The sequence below is a fragment of the Helicoverpa armigera genome, chromosome 28 (assembly GCF_030705265.1).
Source record: "Helicoverpa armigera isolate CAAS_96S chromosome 28, ASM3070526v1, whole genome shotgun sequence".
In the NCBI taxonomy this organism is placed as follows: Eukaryota; Metazoa; Arthropoda; class Insecta; order Lepidoptera; family Noctuidae; genus Helicoverpa; species Helicoverpa armigera.
In genome coordinates, this window is record NC_087147.1 from 5,571,603 (window position 1) to 5,598,449 (window position 26,847).

Sequence of the window (26,847 nt, forward strand, 5' to 3'; positions counted from 1 at the left end):
TAGTCTGGAAATACTTAAACAGCTCCGTCAAGTAGGTACTTTTGAAAAACAAAGTGGCCATAGAGCAGGGGAAAAAAGTGTTCGCCTCTTCTGAAGCCCATGAATGTTTTTATTGTCTTTTATTGAGTTTATAATAAAGTAGATTTAATAAACTATGAGCTGCGAAGACGATGTTGAATGTTATTAAACTTTGAATCTTCGAACAAAATCTCAAACATCAATCGTGTACCCTCTATCGTAACGCACGTCTGCTGCTGGCCAAACACGTTCTCCGCGACGCTCTCTGTCCCACAATCACAGCCTTTTCACAACCGAAACGGCTGTACTACGACGAACAAGTACGAACGAACTCGAATTTACGCGGCGCGGCGCCATAGTCGACCGCGAAGCCAGCTGCGGTGCACGTCTGTATCACAGCGTCACAAAAAAGTTCTACAACGCATTCCGGATTCGACAACTTCAAATTTTAGGAATGTGATCGGTGTCAATCGTCAAAGCGAACCGTCTATGTGCCATATACAGTGATGTTAATTTGTGTGGATTAAAAAATGGGTGTTCTATTTAATTTGGTTTTATTTGTGACCGCTTTGGTGCCTAGTGTTTTCGGCCAAGAGGCTGCGACGTGCTATGGTGCTGGCAGCGTCGCTGGCGCAGCTATCGGTGCTTTTATTGCTGCACTCCTTTTGGTAGCAGCTGCTTACTACTTGAGGAAACTGTATTGGAAATCGCGGAAAGGTACGTGAGTTATTCCGAGGTTTTTTTCGCGAAGCGCTCGCGGCTCCAGTAACGAGTTCGGCCCACGTATTTCTAACTTGGAATAATAATTCAATGACCTTTGCCTTTGGAGATTTAGCAGTAAAAAATAGTCATTTTATTTATGGTCAATATGGCGAAAGAAATCTTATTTTGAACTTGGAGGAGAAACAAAAATATGAATGTTAATTTGGTTACAGTTCTCAAGTTACTGTTAAACGTTCATTGAATATGTATGACTGAGTTTAATGCTTAACGTGACTTAATTGCGAAATATTCAACAAGAAGTTAGTGTACAAACTGGTTTGTAATATACCTTTTATGGGCACATACCTACAAAGCGAAATGTTCGAATAACATTCAAGTTTTTAAGTGTCATATTTTACAATGATTTACAGTTTAGGCTTTATTAGTGACAGGTTAAATTGACCGTGGAACAGGTTTTAATATTGGTCAGAGAGTAAAAAATCGCCTAAACTGAACGGTATGCGACTAAGTTTTGTCGAAATGTGTGTAAAAAAATTCTAACAGCTAGCAGTAATTCACGATGACATACCTATTTTGTCTTTATAAAATAGACCGTTAATTTAATACCTATAAACTTTCCTATCAGTTCTAATTTTATGGGGGAGGTCTGTGCCCCTATGACGACCCACTGACCCCCCAACGTCTTTGTTCCGATTTCTGACGTCTCGCAATATCCACCAGCTTTAATTCCAGTCTTCCAGACCATGGTAGTCATACAACAAGCCCACAGGTTGATAGACACCTAACTTATGTAGGCACCTATTCTCTATGTTTTTGTAATGTTAGACGGTACCACCTACCTATTCAATTTTTATTTATAAAGTTAGATGGACAGGTGTATAATCACGTCACCTTATGGTTGTTTTCCTCAATGAACAAGATTATAAAAGCCTGCCTAGGTAGGTACCTATACCTACTGTTACATCTGTGAAGTTGTAAAAACCCCGCTTTTTGCCCAGTCACCTTCAAGAATTAGGTTTCCAAACCATTCGTAGGAACTCCTTGGACCAAAACTCCCAAGAGACTTGTTTTACCTGCTTGCCTTTCAATAAATTTTATTTATACCTACGTTGGTAGGTACCTATAAGATATTTTCAAATGCAAATAATATAAAAAATCCATGACCATCAGAAAAGATAGGTAGTAGAGCATCATATTTGACATGTTAAAATTACGTCCGGTTTTCACACCTAAAGAAGTAGCGAAACTTGTCGACATTAATTTTATTTTATTAAACTCCTAGCCAAAAGCCGTGAAATAGCTGATATCGTTAAACAAATAAGTCTTGTACCTAAGCAAACAAACAACAATTAATAAGAACATAACCGGCAATTTTAACTCATAAAAAAACTTTCGCTGGCAAAGGAAACTAATTACTAATTAGTTTAACAACAATAGCTATTAATTATCGATGCGCATAGAACCTGTATGCTCGTCGCGTATCACATGTCGGCATAATAAGCACTTTCACGATTTTCACGTGCTCATAGACAACGCATCAATCATTATTTCATTATTCGCTTTGTTTCTCTGCTTTGGTTGCAAGATTTTACACTGAGACTGATAATTAAAATCTTTTTTTATAGCATTCACTTTAGGTTTTAGTTTAGTTAAGACCTTGCTATATTGTGTAGGCCAATTCTATTTAAGTTATATTATATATCCATACCACAGGAACATACTTAACCAGCAAAATCTAAGTGTCTACCTCGGCAAATAAATGGGTCCTACAAGTATTAGTTAAAGGCTCAAAATCAAAATCATTACTGCAGGACCGATTTTTTACAAAATATTCTATGCCGTTGTGACCAAGGTTTACTTACATCTCAAATGCCACCAAAAATCCGAAGCACTTTTCCATTCAATGTACCAGGTTATGTGACCACTATCCTTGTCCTTTTATCGTCAAACTTCTTCCATTGATGTCAATTATTTCTTTCACGACCTGTGCCTTTAGCGAAGTCTCGGACATTCCAAATCCCTTACAGAACAAATTAACTCCTTACCCAGCAATCTAATGAGCTAAGATGTATATCTTAATTACTCTATCTGCATAACCCAATTTGGATGTTTATTCTAACCTTGTAGACTCTTAAGACTTTCTGTTATCAAGCCACTGAAGCCCTCAAGTGACCTACTATGCTCAATCTTGCTTGCCATACGGGTGCACGCAACATGCATTCAAGCGTAATATCTTTGGCTTTCAATCTATAACTGTACTATTATAGACTGCTTATGTTGTTTTTTGTTTGTATTGAGAAAAGTGTGTCAGTTTGCTAAATTCTAGAGTAAGTTGAAAAGAGTTTGGAGTATTTTTCCTGCAGGTTTTGATCTCCCCGTAAGTATAAATCATCAGAGGTATGCAAGTTGCAAAAACGCGCTGACATAGTTATTTTGGGGAGCTCTTAAGTTGTTTTGGATTGTAAAAGTGGACATGATCCTTTCTGAAATACAGACAAACAACTTTAACCCCAAAATGAAGTAAGTATCAGAGTAGTTTCAAACAAACACGACACCTATTCATTTATCTGTTGACAATCAATCTATAGTCACAACTACGTAGGTACTACATACAATCACAGTTGAGTAGGGATTAAATTCCACTTGCAACGTAAAGGAAAAAGCCTGAACAATACATCGTAGGCTGCCTAGTGCTTGCTGACCATTAGTTACAAAACATACCATTAAACCCAAGGCTGTGTCGTTGTTATGATCGTTTGTCTATGATTAGATTAATGTTTTTGTTCTTGTACGATCAAATTGGACTTAATTTAAGTAATGGGCTACACACGTCGTCTTTTTGGTTTGTGAGTTTGTGATATCATTGCCGAAAATCGATCTCAGTGGCGTGCACTTGGAGAGGCCTACGTCCAGCAGTGGACTGCGATAGGCTGATGATGATGATGATGTCATTATTCTTCTCTTCTTCTATTTGTGATTTATTGGCTATGGGATCTTTACATACCCATTTCGTAGAGCCTAAAAAGCTGTTAATATAGGTACCTGTAGAAATAATAAATGAGTCCGTTAAAGGTGCTCAGAAACTGGTCAGTAAGTAACTAATCGTCAAAAGTGGAAATAGTTTTCACGAGACTAGAGACAAAACATGGCCATGGTGAGCGAAAAACATGTTTGGGAGTTATTAATTTATCATCGAATTCATCTTGAGAAGTACCTCATGTACATTAAACTAAGTACATACCTTCGCAGTCAGATTACAAGCGACAATAGGTATTTAACGTACCTCACTGCGTATTAACATTCCTGAGATAAGACAAGAAAACCGACCCTGTGGATTTAATCTGTAAGATTACAATCTGTCTGAAAGAAATAGTATAATTTGGTCTTATTTAATTAGGAACTTTTCCACGAACATAGACAAGATTTTCTATCTGTTTTTATTCATTCATCCAAAAGATTTCGTCGTGAAAAGTACGCAAATACCACTGTAATTATGATCCTCATATTATTACGTCCTCCTACATATTATTCCTTACATGATATCAGCAATAAAATACTCACGTATTTGAAGTAATCTCTCACCACCTGGTACCTATGCTATCTGCCACACTCAGAATGGATACTTAAATTAGTCCTAACGAGTCCTTAACTAATTAGCATTAAATCTGTTAATGAACGATACATCCCAGAGACGAAATTTAAGGGTTCATTAGTTAATGACAGCTTTAAGTATCCGTAGGGCAGAGTATCGTCAAATTGTCTTTGATAATGCTTAGCGATAAACGAAAGGTGTAGTCGCACCTTAAAATGTGAAATTACTAAGTAGCAAAAACTGTTATTTAAATACATTAAAACCTTGTATACCAACAATAGAAATAAGAATTTGTTAATTTCGGAATAGTTTTTACGTAAAAACACCTATTTTCATGTAAATGATATAAAGTACATGGAAACTTTTTTCTGGTATCACTGTCAATATTGTACTGTCAGTGTCAAGGTTACGTTTAAAATTCTTGTTCCGTTAACCGTCAGGAAAGAAAAGTGTGATAAACTCTGAAATAAATAGCTATCTTAACATATTATCATGGTAAGTTTCGTTTCTATGTACATTAGTAGCTGCACACATGTATGTATTTGAAGAATTTAACTTGTGCTTGTTTCATTTTAGGAGTCTTCAGGAACAAGAGCCCCACGCAAACGTGTGGCTAATTTCACGGCGGACGAAAAAGCTTTGTAAGCACAATTAGTTAAAAAGAGACCAATCGTGGAATCTTAAATAACAGATGGCAAGTCAGTCGCCAAGAAACAAGCAGCATGGGATAGTATAACACAGGAGTTCAATCAGGAATCAATCACCAACTTCCAGACTACGGGCTGCTTTGTGAAAGTTTAAGAAAACCCAAAAAGCGATTTCGGCCCGACCTCCGACCGGCCGAGACCTCGAGCACAGCAGCCGCGCTTGCGACCACTAAATCAACGAGGAAGTCAAATAAACTTTGTACTACATAATTGGCCTCTTGTTCAACAATTAAAAAAGTATTCCTCTTATTTTATGGATTTTTATTTATTAAAAATTATATTATGAGAAAAATCTATCAACTATAGATTGTCGCTCCAAAAACCCATTGCTGTTGGTTGTGCTTTCACGCCTTTCACTCAGGACAACATCATCATTCTCAATATGAGGAGATTCCCAGTTCTTTGGAACCAAATCATCAACCTGTAAAGAAATATTATGCAATGTCGCACAAGCATATAACAGCCACAACTGTATCCATCTTAATGCCCATGCCAAGTTGGAGACAAGGAAACCTTCTTTTCCAAATGCCAAAGCATCTTTCCACAGTATTCCACATTATATTTTATTTGGCTTCTGTTGTAGTTTTCTTGGGCAGTTGAATTTGGTGATAAAAACGGTGTCAGTAGCACATTGCTAACTGCATACCCGCTGTCCCCTAAAATTATCCCTTTTAACACACCAGTATTCAGTCTTTGTTTACTTGCACTGCTGTTATAAATAAAACTATCATGGGTACTGCCAGGCCACCGGGCTACTAGATCATAACATTCCAAGTTTGTCCCAGTGACTGCTTGAACATTGATAGAAAAATACCCTTTTATATTCCTATAGACTTCTAATGTTACTCCTCCTGGGCTTCTTATTTGGCCCCACTACTCTTAACCTTCTGGTATAGTCTACAAAATCAATAAAGTCAAGAAAATCACCCATCTTTACTTCATTGTTTTACATTCCTATTCCTGAGACTTTTTAAAATATTTTATTTACTTTTATAACCTTAAACATAAACGTCAAAATCAATCATTAGAAAGTTAAGTAAAGGTTTTGCTTTACTTAACTTTAATTGTCATTAAGGGATGGTAACGGATCATTAATTGTCTCTGAGAGTGAACTTTTTTAAATCTATACTAAGGAGCCACTTAAGTAACCATTAACTGACTCTGAGTGTGGCAGTAAGTTTTTATCTCCCCACGATAAAAAATCTCCATAAGTCCATACAATTTTATTTCTACTGCATTATCCACCTTTTTTTAACGACGTCAAAAATCATCCAATGACTCCTCCCGCTGTGGGTTAGCAGCGGTGAGGGAGTGTCAGACTCTTACTGACTGTCGTAGGCCTTTTATGTACTAGGGCCGCGGTAACTCTTTCGAACAATCCCGCAGCCATATTCATACACCTGGCTCTGCAATCCGTTGTGTTTACAACCCGTCTGACCTTTTTGAAGGACACTGCCAATGAGGTCAGTGAATGTCCTTAAGTCCCCTTACCCTAACGATGTTTTCGTTTACATCCGTCTTGTATTTACTTTGATTAAATCGTCTTTGATTTATCCTCTTCATCGAATATGATTAAAAACATATTTTATTACGATCTTTATATTTTTTGTCAGATTTTTGGCTATTTGGCAAGAAGATGTAGGACATACGTTTGATGCATTATTTTACAACGGCCATAGATAGAAGAAATTAAAATTATAGATGTCCAAATCAACCTGTCTTTATAAATACGGTACTCTAGATGTAATAGTTTCTAGTGTTAGCAAATGAGGAAATTGTAGTAATTCCACTTATCTTGATTGGTACCTATCTTGATTTAATCCAGAATGAAATAATTCAAGTTGCATCATCACACTTGGTTTTCCTCTTACAATATCCTTGTGTCAATCTTTAAAATAAATCTTGGGGCCTCCCAGACCATACGAAGTAGGTACAAAGGTGACCGATCCTGTGGTTTCTAGAGGTATTTCTCAGTAAAATCAGTGACGATATAAACAGGTACCATTCACAAATGCGATTTCAATCAAACAGGTTATTATTGTGTGGAAACTGATTACTGGTTGTTAGGCAAAACATCTATTTTAGTCTATTAAATATTCATTTTCAAATTCCAAGCGTGTCAGTCTCTTGGGAACTATTCAAAATACGTTCATACAGAGAAGACTCGAGTACCTAGACTTAATTTAATATTTTTATTTGTATGTGAATTAAAAGCTGTATAATCTTGTATTGAATTTATAAATTCATCGTCAATTCAATCAATCACAATCATTTACAAAAATCTTAAACAAAAAAAAGAAAATTAATTTCGCATACAAATTATCAAGTTGACCTTGTAAACGTAGATGCTTGAGGGGTCAAACAAAATTACGAATATTATATATCAAGCCAGATTTAATATTTTAAGTTATAAATAAGTTGAAAAACTAGCGAATCTAGTTTATTAGGTTTGTATGTATGAGGTTTGTACACATATGTATGTAGATATATGTAGAAAGCACTGCGTAATTTGTGTAAGTTAAGTTTCTGAAGTCAGCCGAATGCATCCGGAGAGATGGACCACTATTATCACCCAGTGGACACTTCAGGATGGACATCGCAGGCGGGGTAGGCCCCGGAAGAAATGGTGTGACAATCTAGACAGACGCCTTTAGTTGAGACTGGTGGAGTCGGTCGAAAGATCGAGATGTGTGGGAGCAAGATAGGAAGGCCTTTGCCCAGCAGTGGAAGTGGGACACTATAGGCTAGAAATAATAATAAAATTGTGTCAAGTTGTCTCAAAAGGGCTTCAGCGTGTTGGCTTCGGCCCCACGTTCGCCTTTCAAAAATCCGGGGCTCTGTAGTCCCGTGGTCTGGTCGAGACATACAAAATAATAATAAGTTTCTGAATGAAATCGGTATTTTTGTCAATGCATGGCAACCATAGTCAAAACTTCAAAAGACAAAAAAAACATGAAAATTGTTTATGTAGGACATTTAAAGTGTACTAGGCCATTGCTCAAGTTCCTAACTAAGTTACCCGGTTTTCCCAGTTGACAATACTGTGCTTATCTTTCTATATTTACAGGCACGATAAGATGTCCAAATACAACGTAACGTAACAATTGTAAAATATGTAGGTACACAAAGAAACCAGATTTCAGATAATTATATTTTTTTAAACGGATGTTATTTTCATGTTAATATATTTTTATTATTACCTAAATCTATTTTTTTTTCCAAAAACAATTAGAACGCTTGGAACCAAGCCTATAAAGTCATAGAGTAAAATATTAACTAGTTGACGGACTTTATGCCTAACTTCTGACACTACTTAAATTCTTATCTATGCAATACGAACGAATCAACGAAAAAATATCATTGACGAATTCTTTGCATTAAATTAAGATTAGATTTAATGTTAGACAACAATCATTTGAATAGTACCTATACTATCGTTCTGTCTCTTATCTTTATTAGCCTTTAAAAACCTTTCAAAAATGTAATCATAAAAGGTGAATAATCTGTGTGTGATATTTCTTCAATTGTTTAACAATTGCCAGATTATGTTTCGAAAGTCGTAAATTGTAATCTGTCGATTAAGTAGTTCTTTTGAAATAGTAAGCAGATTTTTTAGAACTTGTATTCATCATCATCATCATCTCAGCCATAGGACGTCCACTGCTGAACATAGGCCTCCCCCTTTGATCTCCACAGATACCTGTTGGAAGCGACCTGCATCCAGCGACTTCCGGCGACCTTTATAAGGTCGTCTGTCCACCTTGTTGGTGGACGTCCTACGCTGCGCTTGCTAGTCCGTGGTCTCCACTCCAGCACTTTTCCAGAACTTGTATTAAAAAGGCATAATTGCAGTATTTTTGCAAAAGTTACCGTTAATGTTTTAGCTGCAACGTAGCTCCAAAACTAGATTAAAATAAGCTTTGCATCAACGAATATCAAAAACATTATCTTCAATTCAATTCACATTTTGGGTGTAATTCAACTTCCAACCATAGACACAAAACAATAAAAATCACAATAATTTTATTGCGAAACTCCAGTCACCATAGAGTATGCTATGTATGTATGTCATCAGGTAACGCTGTCTATGGTCCACAACAAGTCACAAGCCATTGGTCGCCATGACAGATCACGCTTATAATTACATATTTTGAAATCTAGCAAAACTGGTATGGTCACTTGTCACTATTTCATGTTTTTAGATAGTAAATCTTTGATATTGTAGTAGCTGGAGCTAAAGGATATGAGAATTTTTTGCTTATATGGTAATGACCAGTCATTAGTTGCCCTTCTAAGAAAGACGAGCGTTTTTATGTGAAAAAAGTCCTGTGATTTATCGTAAGGAATATGTATTTTCTGGGATCAGAAATAGGTCTTGGGCACAATAATTATGTCATTAAAACTGCGTTAGTTGAAAAAATTATGAAAGAGAAATATGAAAATTCAAGAAAGTAGTAAATAAGGTGTTTATCTGTTCATGGAATTTGCCTCGTAACTTAAACCTGCATAAAATGGTCTTCCGCGTTTGTGGCGATACTAAAATGTACGTCAGCCGCACCCTAAACGTTCAACCCCACCCCGTTTCCATTTTCTTAAAAGGAGATTATTCCTTCCAATATTCTTACAATAAACTACAGTGGGTTGCCAAATTATTAGGGACACTTACGTTTTTTGTCGATTTCTCACGTTGGATGCACTTGACTGCAGTTTTGAGTGGTGTAGGTGTTACAGAAATGTTTTATTTATGTTTGCCTGTTCTTTACTCTTTATATTATAAGTGGTTTTTGAGATTTCGATGGTTGGATTATTTTCTTCATTTTTTTAAATTAAGCGAGTGCTACAGTTTGCTGGAGACGTGTGATAGTGAAAGACGAATTTAAAATTTTAGACAAAAAATATTTCAGTATTAGTGCCTGAAAATTATTTTAAACGTAAGTACAGTAGAATCCGGATATAACGACCTTTAAGGGACCGACGATACTATGTCGTACTAACCGGACGACGCACAAAACGGATGGATTATTTCTTAAGTACATAACTTAACTTGTACATACATACATAACTTACGAATACATATTATTATTATTATCTTCTTATATATAAAAATGAATTGATGTTCGTTAGTCTCACTAAAACTCCAGAATGGCTGGACCGAATTGGCTTATTTTGGTTTTAAAATGTTCGTAGAGGTCCAGGGAAGGTTTAAACGATACGAAGTTTGTTGGGTCAGCTAGTCTTCTTATATATATTAGTATTACTATTTAGTATTCATGAAATTTCATTTTACGTGCACATATTGCAATATTTTTATTTTTTTCATATTTTTTTTGCCTTTCAGCATGGGTAGAGGTTGTGATTTGACTCCAAAAAAGAAAAGCGAAATTAAAACGCTTTTGCAACACACCAAGCACTCTCAAAGACAGATAGCAGATATCGCTGGTGTTTCTAAGTCAGCAGTCAACAAAATAAAAATTTCTTTGGACCTGGATCAGCCAATAACACCTCAAAGAAAAGGTCATTGCGGACGAAAGCGCATCACAACTCCACGTACTGACCGGAAAATACGCGATATCTGTTTAGAAAACAGGAAAAAAAGTGCTGGATTATTAACCCAGATGGTTCAGGAGTCTGGAATAATGATATCCAAGAGAACTGTGCAGCGTAGGTTAGCAGAGGAAGGCCTGACAGGACATCGTCCCGCTAAGAAACCCAGGCTGACAGAGGCCATGAAAAAGAAACGTCTAGCCTGGGCTCGTGAGCACCGGCATAAGACAATTGAGGACTGGAGTAAGGTCAGATAGGGTCCATATTTATAGTTGACTAAATTAAGAACGCATAAATAAAAAATATAAACAACTTAATTTTTTTTTTCAGGTGTGTTTCTCGGATGAGTCATCCTTTGAGATTTTAGCCGACAAGAGCAGCTTTGTGCGACGACGACCAGGTGAAAAATTCCACCCTGACTGCATTGTTGAGAGGGTAAAACACCCAGTTAAGGTAATGGTGTGGTCTGTCATAAGTGCCAAAGGGTTGGACGCCTCTACATCGTCCAGGGAACCATGAAACAAGACCAGCACAAGCAAGTTTTACAAACTCGCCTGTTGCCCACACTTGAAGAATGGTTTCCAGACGGTGAAGAATTCATGTTTATGCACGATTCAGCACCATGCCATAAAGCCAGGAGCATAACCAAGTTCCTGGCAGACCACAACATCCCAGTACTGCCTTGGCCTGGAAATTCACCTGAAATGAACCCCATAGAAAATCTATGGGAGATCACCAAGGCTGAAATAGCCAAGGAGAACATAACCACCAAGGTTAGACTGATCGAAAAGCTTATTAATGTGTGGCACCATAACCCAAAAATAAAAGAAAGTGCAAAAAACTGCATAGAAAGCATGCCCAGGCGTATAGCAGCACTCATTGAGGCGAAAGGCAACGTCACAAAATATTAACTAATTTTTCTGCATGTACATTTATTTATTTATAAATTTTTATTTGTATTATTTTATTCTTAAATATTTTTTATATCATTCTTAAATAGTTGTTTTATCATATTAAAGCTTTTACTATGTCAAAAAGTGTGTTTTTATAATTAATTTAAACCAAATACTTTACCAATACCGTGAATTTGTAACTGTCCCTAATAATTTGGCAACCCACTGTATGTTAGTAACTTACCATCAGTATCATTTGTATAAAATTATAGGTAAAAGTAAACTAATGAAAATAATATCGTTGAGTACCTATTGGCTAGCATCCATTTATTCTTAACCAACAGTCTAGATAGAAAATAAGTTTTTTTTTATAGTTTTTATGAATTTATTTAAAAACGGAAAATTAATAAACACCGATCACCGAAAGATAATGAACTCATATTGCCGGAAATTACAAAACTGCATTTGGCAGAGAAAAATGCAGTTTTCACGCATTCTAGTTTGGTTAGTTTCCGGAAAATGTATTAGTATGTACTTTTTTAGGTAGGTAGTTAATTTTAGTTCGATTCGTTCTCATTTACATTTACATAGGATCCTTGACTTGAATATTTTTACTTGTGCCCTGAAAGCATGCATAAAAAGCCTTGTAAAAAAATACTGACTTAATAAAGTTATTAAGTAAATATGAAACTCTTAGACGAAAGTTTTTGTTTACACCGTACATAAATGTTTCGTTGTTTACGTTGTGAGGTTTCACGCGAATACAGGTTTTGCAGTGGACATGAAACTTTCATAAATTTGTTGTATTCGCTGTCTTCTTATATGGTAACGAAAATATTTAAACTGTACTTGATACGTAGGTAGAATATTTACTCACGCTTTTCATGTCCTTTCTGATGAATGATTTATTGGAAAAACTATACAGAAAAGGGTGAAATATATTGGGTTTGAAATTATTGTTAAAAATTCTCAATTTTTAGGTAATAAAAGAGAGGTTTTTGTTTGTATACCAAAGGCTCCGAAACTACCGCACAGATTTGAGAAATACTTTCACTGTTTTGAACCCAGACTATACCCGAGTAACATAGGCTATATTTTGTCCGGGATGGAGTTCCCCCGGGAAATGGGTGAAACAGCGGGAGGCAACTAGTTTTAAGTATATTCAAGCATAAAAACCCCGTTCACATGCGTAAAGAAAGCGGTTTTGTAACGTTTAATTGCCAAAAAATAAACAGTCTCTTTTATGTAATTTATCCGAGAGAAACGTGTGTGCTTTCTCATAATATGAGTGTGATAATATTAATGACATTACATTGCATAATTTGAAATTACATGAACTTTTATATTTTGCCATATAAAAAGGAACTGGCTTGATCTCTGCTACTAAGCAAATTAATCATACAGAGAACTCATTGTTGAAATGACAACTAATAAGCGTGATAAAAATCGTATGAAATTCTGGGTATAAAATATCTTTTTTATGGGAAATTAGTTGAAGGTACAGTCAAAAAGTCGTGGTGGCCTAGTGGGCAAAGAACCAACCTCTCGAGTATGAGGGCGCGGGTTCGATTCCAGGTCAGGCAAGTACCAATGCAACTTTTCTAAGTTTGTATGTACTTCCTAAGTATATCTTAGACACCAATGACTGTGTTTCGGATGGCACGTTAAACTGTAGGTCCCGGCTGTCATTGAACATCCTTGGCAGTCGTTACGGGTAGTCAGAAGCCAGTAAGTCTGACACCAGTCTAACCAAGGGGTATCGGGTTGCCCGGGTAACTGGGATGAGGAGGTCAGATAGGCAGTCGCTTCTTGTAAAGCACTGGTACTCAGCTGAATCCGGTTAGACTGGAAGCCGACCCCAACACAGTTTGGGAAAAAGGCTCGGAGGAGGAGGAGGAGGATTTGAAGGTACAGTCAAATATTAATATCTAAGAAATTCTAAAAGTTTTATTCTTGTATTGAAATTCCATAGTCAACCAATTCGGTCTGTTCCTACGTTAATAGAGATGACCACCAGTCGATATCCTGTAGCCGAAGTATCGATAAAACCACAAACTTCTCAAACCAGTCAAGTCCCTCTCCAGATCCACCTCTTGACCTTCCAAAGCAATAATTCATATACACATGTACACGAGAACTAAATAATAGTACTTACATACTTTCTCAAAAGGTTACGCCATACCATACTATGATGTAAACTCAAACTCTCAAACTCAAACTCAAACTCAAACTCAAAATTTTTTATTTCAAATAGGCCTATGAAAGCTCTTTCGAAACGTCAAAGTTAGGTGCACGGTTCCAAAGAGTTGGTCTCATGGAGAAGAACCGGCAAGAAACTCCATAAACAGGTGAAGAGTTACCGAAAGGCATGTAACTGACAGTTGTTAGTTGACGGTGAAAGTGAAGATTATATGGGAACTTTGTGTACTGGGAAGCTGTCTTTGTTTGATTGGAACGGGAACTGGGTAACTAGGCTCGGAAAAGGAGCTTTGCTTGTCCGAAGTTGGCTGTTATCGGACTACGACATCGACAGCCCAAAAGTATGAAGAGTTTCGGATTGGCAAAGGTAAACGGGAAATATTCTTGATGAAAAAAAAAATTAAAATATTAGGGTTGTTAAAAGAGGTTTTATTTCAGATTTTAAGAGATATTTATGTTTAGAGACCTCATTATAAGAGTTGTACGAACTTATTTACTATCTTATCGAAAATATTTCAAAATTAAAAAAAAAACTGTTAGTGATATACTTGAGGCTCTCATTCTAATTAAAATATTCGAAAATTATACAAAGCCATCATCTGCTAACTACACTATACAGTTGTCGATAATTAAAAATAATGACAACTCAATTTTTTCTTCCAACCTGTCTCAGTTTTTACATTTTACAGCCAGTAATGATCGAAGCTGCATTTAGCACCACAAAAAAGGTTTTAATACCCGAATTAAATGCTATTAACTATCCAATTTATACGACCAGTTGACTATTTACAATGCTGTCTACTGCGAGTACTTCGAAGGGAATATAACTTGCAAAAACAGCGTGTTTTATGAATAATTGAAAGGAGAATTAAATCGAAGTGCACACGATACCAAATGATTATGGATGAGCGATGTTTATGGATCCAAGTGTTAAGTTACTGGCCTCAATTCAGTGTTAGATTCATGTTTTTTTAATACACGATGTAATCCTTACTAATATTATAAATCGGAAAGTGAGTTTGTTTGTTTGTTTGTTTGTTCCGCTTTCACGCCGTAACTACTGAACCGATTGCTTTGAAATTTTGCAGACGTAAAGTTAGAAGTCCGGATTAAATAATAGGGTACTTTTTATCCCGAAAAAAATAGATATTCCCGAGGGAAAACAAAAATATTGTTTGCTTGATGGATGGATTATAGATGGCGCTGTGTGTCGTTTAAAACAAGGTAATATATTGCAAACGAATATAAACATGTTTTAGAAGCTAAATGATACGATAATGAATCCCCGAAAAAGAGGAATTCCCGAGGGATGATGTACAATTTGTTTAATCGTCTAAACTGTTTTTTTTTTACATCTACTTGTATATTGCAAACGAATATGAACATATAAATTTAGAAGCTAAATGATACGATAATGAATCCTCGAAAATGAGGAATTCCCGAGGGATGACGTACAATTTGTTTTATCGTCTTAACTGTTTTTTTTACATCTACTTATCCTGAAATAACTATAATTCAACGAATTACTGATTGGTATAAGTATTAGTTAAGTTATTTAGTTCTTGAGGTATGCGATAGATGGCGCTAAAACGTGGTAACGATGTGTTTTTAAAATACGTAAGAAGTGGAATGATAGCTTTTTAAAACGTGGTGACGTTGTTTTTTTTAAGATACGTAAGAAGTGCAATGATATCTCGCGCTTTAACCTGTAGCTCATTGTTCAATCGCGAGCTTCCCGATAGCTTGATAGATGGCGTTGTGCTTTTCTGTATCGCGATGTTAAGGTTCGCCGCGAATTAGTCTTAAGGCGAGGAAGTGGTCAACAATAATTCCATAACCGGCACGCGCATCTAAGGCGCCAAAAGGGGTCGGAGCGTCTGAGCGGGGCGAGGATAACAATACGCGCGCTAGCTTATAACTAAAAGTCGTAAGCGACAAAATGGTTTTGTAATTTTATTATTTAGAAATGATAATTTGATAAAAATTCCTACTACCATTTTAAAGAGTATGTATATACTCAACTACTAAAAAAGTTAAGAGGCTTAAATCGGTCCCGTATGCCCATAATATGTGAATCTCTTTTTAAAAAGAGGTATGTTTGATATATTTTTCTCTGTTATAAAAGTTACGTAATCATGTTTCTACAACAAACAAAATAAGGTTTATATCGTGAACTTTCAGATAACCAAGTTGTATTTTGATCCGTTTTGTATTTACTGAGAAAAATTGAAATCCTTGGGGCCAAAAATTCCAATTCGTCCTCTTAAGGTGTTTTGAAATCAGTGGGGCCCAGTAGCGCCAGGGCTAGCCGCGGCTGCGGGTTGTTCGAAAGAGGTACCGCGGCACTGGTATATAAAAGGCCTAGGACGGAACACGACGATTTTAGTCAGTAAGAGTCTGACACTCCCTCACCGCTGCTAACCCACAGCGGGAGGGGTGAACCGAATTCCACGCGGGCGAAGCCGCGGGCGGAAAGCTAGTTTAATATAAGTGTTTGATATTGGTACTTTCACAGGCCTCATTTTAACGACAAGAAAGTTATCAAAATCAAAATCAAAATCAAAATCAAAAGTCATTTATTCAAAGTAGGCTGAAAATCAGCACTTTTTGAACGTCAAATCTACAAAAGACAGCCCCCAAAACGCCCGCCCTTCACCACTTCCTATGTGTTTTTGCTGGGAAGAAGAAGTGGTGGAACAAACTCCCCAGCAACACAATTCTGTCTGTATGGTTTGAAGAACCGTATACAAATTAGAGATGTAGATCACCGTCTATCGACAAACCGACACTTACGTATGATACTACATATTATATTCATTCATACATACATAAGTTATTCGTTTAATTGTATGTTTGGTGATCTTTAACAAAAAAATTGTAACTTCGTCCCCCTTTCTCAAGTTTTTAACAATATCCTTCACAAAAGAAGAGGTCAATTTTAATTACTGCAATTATCTACGATCTCCTAAAATAAAAACTCGATATCCAAAAATAGACTACATACTAAAAAGGCTACAATTTACAGCCCAAATACCGAACAGAAAGGTGCTTATCCCCAAATGTCCTCGGAACGACAATAAAATACCGTAATGTCCAATACCGTAAGATGGCCACGCCAAAAAAGTTAAATTTAACGTCGATAGCCATCCTTGAGAAAAAAGATACAACTATAAATAAAATAGCATCTCCGTATAGCCACAGTATAGCCTCTTTACAATAAACTAAAGGCGGAGAAGGGCCATTCGTAACATAGTTTCAGCATTTCACCAATTTAAAAAAAATGGTACACAGTTGATTCTTACAAATAACAGCTGTGTATGGCAAAACGACTGTCTGACAACATTGACGATTTTGTTGTTGCTTGTCTACATAATAATAAACATGGTATTGTCATTCATATTCTAGCTGGAGTAAGAAGATAAATAGGATACCTCAATAACACTTATTTTTATATTGATCACCATTAATTATAATATTTTCTTTTACAATTTGTTAACTCATAAGATTCGTTTAAAGATTTATGCAGTTAAATAAGGAGTGACAAATGATTCTTTGATTTACAATTCCAACTAGTTCAATGTATATTGTATAATATAGAAAGGACAAGCCTTCTGTGGCTACCTTTTCCTTTTTCTGACCAGAACATGTTGCCTTGTTCGGATACGTCCTATTCCATCTGGCCAGTACTACAGTTATGTAGCTGCTTGCAATCACTAAAAACTTTTTTCTGGTTTTATATTGCAAACTCTTTGGTAAAGAAAAAGTTGAACAGTCATTAAAGTAAATCTGTTTGGGTCTAATTTGCGTTTTAGGCCCTGAATGAATAAAATTATCTATCTTATTTTAAATAATTTATTAATAAAGAAATATTTTTTAATTTCAGGACTTCTGTGTAGACCTTAGAATTGCCCAAAAAAATGATATTTAATCTAGCATTTGTTTCTGAAATAATCGAATGACTAAGCAAAACATAGTAAGAAGGAACCGTTAGTTTAATCCCACCCAAAACAAAAATGTGAAAGACTGCCAAGTTCGATAATATGGGAATGCTTCGCCTATAAAAGAAGTGAGATCTGAATAAGTACCAAGTTCCATACACATACCTCAGTTAAAAATAGTTACTTTTTAATGATGTTACTTGGCAAGTTTTCATACACCTTGTTATAAACCTACTAAACGCAATGAATCAAGTATTTAATTTTCTATTAAAACTTGCCAAGTAATCATCATTAAAAAGTAACTATTTTTAACTGAGGTATGTGTATGGAACTTGGTACTTATTCAGATCTCACTTCTTTTATAGGCGAAGCATTCCCATATTATCGAACTTGGCAGTCTTTCACATTTTTGTTTTGGGTGGGATTTCATTTATTTTTGTAAGGTTGTTTATTTTATTTTTTCTTATGATGAAGTTAGTTAAAGAAATGTCTCATTTATACTATTTTTTAGATTTTTTAATATGCACTATGTTTCTTACAAAGAAATGAACTAGATTAACTAAATGGACTAGATTTACCAACTGACTGACATGTCATGTTATCATAATATTATGTTCGTGGATCAAAGTTACACATTCGTTATTTTCGAAAGTGATTCACACTTGGCCGTTTTCAGATTTTTACTTTACTTTGACTAAATACAAACCTTTGTACCATTCGAAGATATATTGTATAAATATAGATAAATTTAGTTCGTTTTAGTTCCTTAGGGGTATAAATTTACACCGGGTATAAAAAACCTTCATTATTTTGAAACCGACTCACACTTGGCCATTTTCAGATTTTTCCCTTTACCTTGACATAAAGACCTACCTCCATGCCAAATTTCAAGTCAATACGACCATTGGAAGTGGTCTAGGTTTTTGATGAGTGAGTCAGTGAATCAGTGAATCAGTCAGTGAGTGTATAGTAAAAATAGCGATTTTCTGACGTCAATATCTCAAGACCTACAATAGGTATATTAATGAAATTTTGTATTTTAGATAAGTGAGGGGGTCTCAACAGATACTAGAAATTTGATATGCGTAAATAAAATAGATTTTGAGTTACAGGGGGGTCGAATTTGGCCCGAAATGGTTCGTGTAATATAACCCACGGCCGGTGTGTCGCTTTTTTTGCTCGAACTTGGCGGACACACTGCCGTGTGTCTAGATACAGAGATTAAAGGTCTCAACCAAAGATGATGTCTCTAGCTACAGTCCCAACAATGTGTACGCATACCATTCACTACAGAAGAACAAAACAAAAAACAAATGCACGCTTGTTTTACTGCAACTGTTTACAAACACTAGATATAAGCGTAATCTTATTTCGCCGTAAGTCAGAGATAACTTGTCGATATCGGTTCCGTGTCACGTCACTATTCCGATTGTTTGGGTGACGTGGGAATTTTTTGATTATTTTTATCAAGAAAAAAATTGATGATTTGTAAGCGTTTGAAACTTGGAATATATTTCTTATTTATTAAGTTAAGAAATCAACACCTTAAAATTGACTTACTATTCTCTACAATCCTCAATATTTTTTTAACATGAAGGATTTCTCTTTCAAAGTTTTCAAAGATAAAGTAGGTGATTGTAACACACGCTACTTATTGACAAATCTTATAAGGGTTCGCATAAAAAACAAATGACTGCGTTTCTGCACAAACAAATTAATCGATAAAAATCTTGAAGGTAACAAACAAATTATTCATACTTACCTTAGTTCCCACAGCTCAAAGAATGCAAAATGACGTAATTAAGTCTAGAAGCTTCCTTATCGTGCCCTTGATTATGGCAGTACCTACCATAAGAGTAGCTGCACACTACAGAGTAAACTGTCGGTCGACGGTTGCCAAAAAATTGAAAAAAAATATTTTTGTAAGACAATCGTGGATTCAAATTTTCAATCAAAGTTTTCTCAAGTCGGTTGATACCGGCCAAATGCTTGATCGTTATTATGTGCGTACTACCATTCAATTCCATATTAATTTATGAGCCCGAACAAACTGTCGGCCGACTAAAAGTTTTGCAGTGTGTGGTTATTCTTGCTTGATCCACATGCACTCAAAAAAATTGGTCGGACATTTTTTTTCGGTCACGAAGTTCGAAATTTGAAATTGAAGCACGTCAACAATGTTGCCAACAAAAACAAAAGCCCGCCTAATTGTTTTGGGAGTGGGAACGGGGAAAAAACTCCTTCGGCATTCGAAGGACGGTGACGTCATCGATACAGGTACTTCAAGTTATTATAGTGGGGTAAGCGAGCATTGGCGTCGAAACGTGATTTGTTATTAATTTTTTTGTTACTATAGCAAAAAAACTACATAAATTGTGATTGTACATCATTTGGTTTTTACCATTTTGTTTTGCGTTAAAAATTATATTTTTCTCTTCATAATAAATAAATAACAAAAACGTAAATTCCTACCAATTACAGAATTTGTTCAGTTGAATCAAACTATAATAATGTTTAACTATACATATAGGTGTGTAAATACTGAATTAACTCGTATAGTCATTAAACAGCGCATATTTCATTAGTGAATGGAACACTTGTACATGTGTTTATCGTTACAAACGTGAACAATCAGTTTTCAAAGACAAGGTTACGGAAGACAAACAGGTGCTCTGTTACTATAAAATACATGTAATTATTATAATGATAAAACAAATAAATGATACACAGTTGGAGATTAAATAAACTTATAAATGAGGTATGGTTTCTAGTATTAAATCCTTTACAAACATTAAAAAAGAAACGATGGAAGATGGTTTTGTTCTCCTGTAGAAATCGAGTGAAACCGCATGCAATAGTAAGTGGTTTATTATTACACTTAATACGAGTCATAAAAATATTTTACCTACGTGCCTTATCGCTGAGAATAAAAAAAAACAGGTTTCGTCGGAAAATATTTATGAATCTTACCAACAAACAAGTTAATATTAATAAAGAATGTGGATAAATATGGTATAAAATAATTATTGGATTTATAAATAGCATCACCGTCAACGAAAATACAAAGTGGTATTTCGCCAGCAAAGATTTTTTATTTTACGTAAGAAAACACGTTTTATTAAAAACGCGCTAAAAAAATATATAACTCGAAATTGACGTCATAATTCAGAGTAATTTAGGTTATCGCTATTATAATCATATCAATTATGTATCTAATATCAAATATGTAGATACTAATTATATGTTTTTTTTGTATGACGTTGCGAAATAGCGCAATAAAGTATTTGCATAGTTAAGATAAACGTGTTGCTGTATGATTTATAAAGTATGTGATTTTTTCACGGCCGTTATGTGCGCGAGATTGTGTAAGTACTTAAGAAATGAATGCTATTTAGAGCCCCCGCAGACCACAGACTTTTTATCGGCCGATAGTTTGGTCGGGCTCTTAATCAGTACGCAGATGTAAGCAAGTGCGCACACTATGACGATTTGGTATCGGCCGATAAAAAAGTTTGATGGGCTTCCCGATTCCATTCAAACTAAACTGTCGGCAAACTATCGGCCGACCGTATAATCAGTATTGGCTCCCTACCACACGCGCACACATGACGATTTTTTAGTCGGCCGACTAAGCCGATAGTTCAGTTCGCTCCGAGCTCCGATGGTCGATCGCGCGTGTTTTGTAGCTAAGCTAGTTATGCTCATTCGATAAAAGGCGAATTTTTTTTCGGATAATCGAGTAATTTGGAATGCATAGTGTAAAATTTTCCATTTCATAATTTATCACTAAAGATAGGATGCACCCAATACTCTCGGGCTCTCTTTTTAATTTTCCTACTCCGGTGTATGAGAGCAATAATAACATTTCTATGCAATGTTTTATTAATTTTCATTGTGCGGTGCGACCACTCTTTTCACCAGTTGGTTAGAAACTAGCAAATAGTCGGCCGACTGTTGGATAGTTTGCGCTCTCATCACCGACTAAACTGTTTAGTTGGCTCGGTGTGCGTACTAGCAGGCCAACCCGACTAAACTATCGGCCGATAAAAAGTCTGTGGTCTGCGGGGGCTCTTACTTATCATCACGATTGGAATCAAATCGAAACTAGTTTTTTGATACATAGTCTTGTTTCTATTTTTAAATAAAATATAGGTTATGCACTGAGTTAAAATCTTGCTTTATAGTAGCAAATACAGTTTTTTGGTTTTTCTCCATAAGACCCAATCTTGGAAAAGTGCACCTACCTATTGACGTTTCTTAAGCACTTGTAATAATTTTATTAGGTAAAAATTTATTTTAACCTTGGAATAAGAATAACCTTGGAATAAGAAAAAGAAATAGGCGTTGATTTTTTTAAATTAAATTAACAATGATATTGGATGTTTTTCTTAATTTTAATTTTAAAAGGCAATATCTCAATAAAACCGCATACACAAAACCGTCCTTCACTTTACCCGTGCAGTGGCCAATCCACAGCGGCAGTACTACAGACAAGCTATGTGGGTCACTCGTGGAATGCTACCCGGCCAGCCGCTCCCACCTGCGAGCCGGTGCGTACGAGATGAGCGCTGGCAACACTGTCCTATTCTAATTTTGAATTTTTCTTTTTGTTTTTTTTTTTGTTGTTTGTTGTTGGATTTACGCGCGTAATTGACTTTTGTCGTATAGATAAGTTTTTTAAACAATAAAATTAATTTTGAAAATAACAATTACTGCGTTGTTTGCTATTTTAATATTCATCTGATATGTTGATATATTAATAGCCGTACCACTTTTGGTGGGTATTATAGGTAATTATAAATTAATAATCAAAGTAGATATAAAAATATCTAAGCCAATAAATATAGGTAGGTACATACTTAAGCTTTAAAAACTCTAAAAGGGGTACCTACAAGTACTTTTTCTTAAGACTAAATCTTCATAAACTACAGTCGAAGGACAAAACATCTTATTTAGAAATCTACGACTTTTCAATACGAATGTTTACAAATACATTTAGCACTAACAAGCCAACCATCTTTATGAACACTTGACATTTACTGTTTCAATATTATGAAAACGTTCGTAGGCGAAATAGTGTTAAATAGTCCGCCATCACCGTGGCTAGTAAGAAAAGGAAACAATTAATATTTACTTGAAATGATTTTTTACATAGTCATCCTCGCTCTATACTATAGGTATGTATTATTAGTAGGTAACTCTGAAGTCAATTTTTTTGTCCCGCTTTCCGTCCGTCCGATCCGTTACAAAGATAGCCTAGAGATTGAGAAAGAACATAGGCTACTTTTTATCCGGATGCGGAGAGTATTTCCCTTGGGACGCGGGTAATGGGTAAATCCGCGGGTACACAGGTAATACCTAGACCATAGACAACAAAATATATAGCGACCTCTTTACACCACGAAAAAGGTTTAATAGCATACGTGACAATAGTGTCGTCATCTTGAAGATTAGATAGAGCAAATATTTTCCAAGACACTGCGGCTATTAATGGCGTATGTTGACAATAAGTTTTATCAGTTACTTCTTATCTGATAATGGTAGTATGAATATGCTAAACTTAAATGTTCTGATTCATTTTTCTATGAAATGAAAACTAATTGTGCTTTAGAAGGCGCAATATGAGTTTTTTTATGAGTCTATGGTAGGCAAAGGACATTTTGATTTTATTAATTCTCACATCTGAAAACAGATGGTATGGCACTTCATTTTCTATCTGAGCAATTAATTAATTATACCGCAGTAACATGATATGAATCGCTTTTATTTAAAACAAAGTCATCAATTGCTAGCTGTCACAGCTATATCTGTAACTTAAAAAAAATACTTGCACCAAAGACAAAATACTCTATCCACGTTATTCGCACATCAAATTAACCCCAAAAAGAGTATTTATCTCGCTTACATAACACAATGTATTACAGAAGAGCACAAACGTGTTACGAATGTACAACAAAAGGATTTCAATTTCACATAGTTCGTGAGGAATCTTATATTGCAGACATGTTTGTTTTGAGAGTTACTGGCAGTTGGCAGTCTCTGTCGTTACCTTGACCTGAAGATGTAATAGTATACACGAGGTATTTTAAAGACTTTATAACTTGTTATGATGGAAATTATATGACAAACAATCTCTTAAGTTTTATTGTGGGAACTAGGTATTTCCCGTACCCTGATAAAAAGCCTTTATGTGGCTTCCTGACAGTGAAAGAATATGTATTGCAAATCGGTTCTTCTGTAGTTTTTACCCGACTGCCAAAGAAGGAGGGTAATGTTTTTTCTGCATAATATTAATCTAGATAAGTCTTTGCTGGCTCTTATGGAAAAAGTTTGAAACTAGGGGAACCGACAAGAAACTTTATAGACAGTCTTTTCCCCATTTCTTGATATTGTCAAATTATTCTTCAACTAACATTACATAATTGATACGTGCCCATTTATGTCAATGCCCCCAAATCCTGCATACCCAGGTGTGGTAAAACAAAGTGCCTACAACTACATGGAATAACTTCTATTGTCGTAACATACAACAACTTATACTAACGGCCATCCCAATATTCAAACTATCTATAGAATTAATTACTAGACATTACAGCGTGGTAATGCTGCCAGCCTTTTAGGCACGCTCCCAGTCGACAGCGATAAGGAGCAATTTTTCGACGCTTCTTAGTATCAGTGTAAACTTTTTTTTTATTCTAATATCATAAAGAGGAAAACTTTGTTTGTTTGTTTGTTTGGTTGTCATGGATAATCTCAACATTATTTTATCCTGGTGCGGGCAGTAGCTCCCACGGGACGCGGGTGAAACCGCGGGAAAACGGCTAGTCTTTAATAAAATTATCTTTCTTCAAAAGTCTTTTATCAAAAGCCTATCTCTAGTTAGCAAAACAAAAGGTAGATAGGATATTGGAAGCGGCCGTAAGTAAGTATACTCAGTATTCAGGACGCGTGCAATACATTCGACGCACTGCCTTGTAAGGCGCTGGACATTTTGTTTGTGTCTAGATTGTAGATACTTACAAGTAAATGTCTATGGTGTTGTGTTACTGGCTGTTGAGTGGGAAACTTCTTGTATATTTACTAATAAAATATAATCTGTGGTAATCAAGGATAATGTAGAATTCTAATGAAGAAAGAGTTTTTGATATCGGAACAGTAGATTTTGATTAAATTCATAACATTGTATTAGTACTAGCAGCACTAACATCGGTTAAGTTAAGAGAGAAAACATTATTTTATGATGAATTTTATGTAGTGATTCTGAAATCAAGAAAATGGTACTCTGTACCATTTGTAATGGTACATTAAGCATTGTTTTTAAACCAATTAAATTGACGTACGTATTTTAATTTAATTCCTGAAGCGATGAACTGCAAGCAAGGGAACAAAACAACGTCGTAAGAGAATGTTTCAACTGGGATCATTTCTATAATTCTCACGTAAATCAAAGCAGTTCGATTTCTTGCCGCTACATAAATTGCTGCAAGAAGCATCATTCAATCGTTAGCCAGACTAATTGGCACACTTTAGTCGGCCGATAGTTTGTATGAAGATGAATTATAGTAAGCACATTACAAAGATTAGGTATGTAGCCGCTATCAGACCGACTGAAAACTTTGATTAGAATCAAGGTTTTCTTAAAAAAAAATGCCAGCCATATTGTCAACTGTCGGCCGACTATTTGGTTTTCAGTCTGCAGGTCTAATATCGGAATAATTTTATGAAATCATTACGTGTATTCTCAGTTTTATTATGAGATGTCACGCCATCTTGAATAAGCTTCATATTGAACATCGTTTGAGCTAAAATCTTGCTAAGTTCATGCAATATATTTTATTTTTGTATCAACACTTTCTCTTTTATAAAATGAAATAAAATAACATGCGATGTATTGAGTTCTCGATCAGCGATAACGTTCATTTCAGCTGGTTTTATATAGTTTTTATTTTATTTATTTTCAGTATTGCAAGGTTATTTAATAGGTACTTTCTTTGCTAACAAGTTGTGATTTTTTTATCAAATGATGTTGTCATTGTAAGTTACTGTTTTATATTTGTGATTTATTGGTGAAAGCTGATTTAAGTTTCTTCATTTTTGTTATCTGTTGTAAAATGAATTGCAATATAATCATGATAAAATGTTTTACGGGATAAAGAAATTGAAATGGAGTTTAAATGTCTGATGATTGTTAATGCTTTATAGAGTTTAATTTCCTACTAATGCCAATAATACAAACCAAGGAAATTACCTACAGTAAGTAAAAAGTACGTATGTTGTAAACTTATACATACAATAAATCGAATAAAATGTTATCTATACATATAATAATCTATACATATAATAAATCTGTAAAAAAACTGTGTCTGTACATTGAATATATTAAAAAAATAATAATTGGGTGGGGTTTAGAAACAGTAATGGAGCACAAATCCAAAAAAAAAAATCTGTCTGTATGTCTGTATGTCTGTATGTCTGTATGTCTGTATGTCTGTTTGTTTGTACACGCTAATCTTCGGAACTACTGGACGGATTTCAATGATTTTTTCTTTGTTGTATCAGTATTAAGCCTGGTCAACATATAGGCTATAATTTATCTTCGAAAATTGAAGACCTGATGCAGAACACCAACAGACCAACAAAACTATAAGGGATACAAAAATGGTGCCATAGCAAAAATTGTTTCATGTGATGAGCATTTTCAGCTGAGATAATAAATTTTAAGATCTGGAACACCTGATGTGGAACCCCAAGAGCCCAGCTTCTCTGTACCATATACAGGTATGACGTTTTAGCAAAAGTTGTTCAACTTGATAAGTACTTTCTATTGACTTATACAAATTGAAGATCTAAAACACCTGATGTGGAACTCCAGGGGCCCAGCTAGACTATAGCATATAGAGGTGTGACGTTTTAGCAAAAGTTGTTCAATCTGATAAGCACTCTCTGTTGACTTATAAAAATTGAAGATGTAAAACACCTGATGTGGAACCCCAGGAGCCCAGCTAGACTATAGCATATAAAGATATGACGTTTTTGCCAAAGTGGTTCAATCTAATAAGCACTCTCTATTGATGTATATACATCGAAGATCTGGAACACCTGATGTGGAACTTCAAGAACAATACTACACTTGAAATGTATAGAAACGAATGTTATGAAATAGGTATGGTGACGCAAAACCGACGATTATCCCTTTATACACTATAGAAATGAACCCAAGGACAATCCCCGGT

The 26,847-nt window shown here is 35.3% G+C and overlaps 1 protein-coding gene across 1 annotated transcript in view; it reads left to right on the forward strand.

Moving 5' to 3' along the window:
* The first annotated feature begins 226 nt into the window (after positions 1 to 226).
* Positions 227 to 26,847, forward strand: part of LOC110371413 (uncharacterized) — an 85,890-nt gene continuing 59,269 nt past the window's right edge. The window contains exon 1 of the mRNA XM_064042247.1: positions 227 to 735. Coding sequence (XP_063898317.1) covers positions 549 to 735 — 187 coding nt within the window. The 5' untranslated portion in view covers positions 227 to 548. The remainder of the gene's footprint in view (positions 736 to 26,847) is intronic.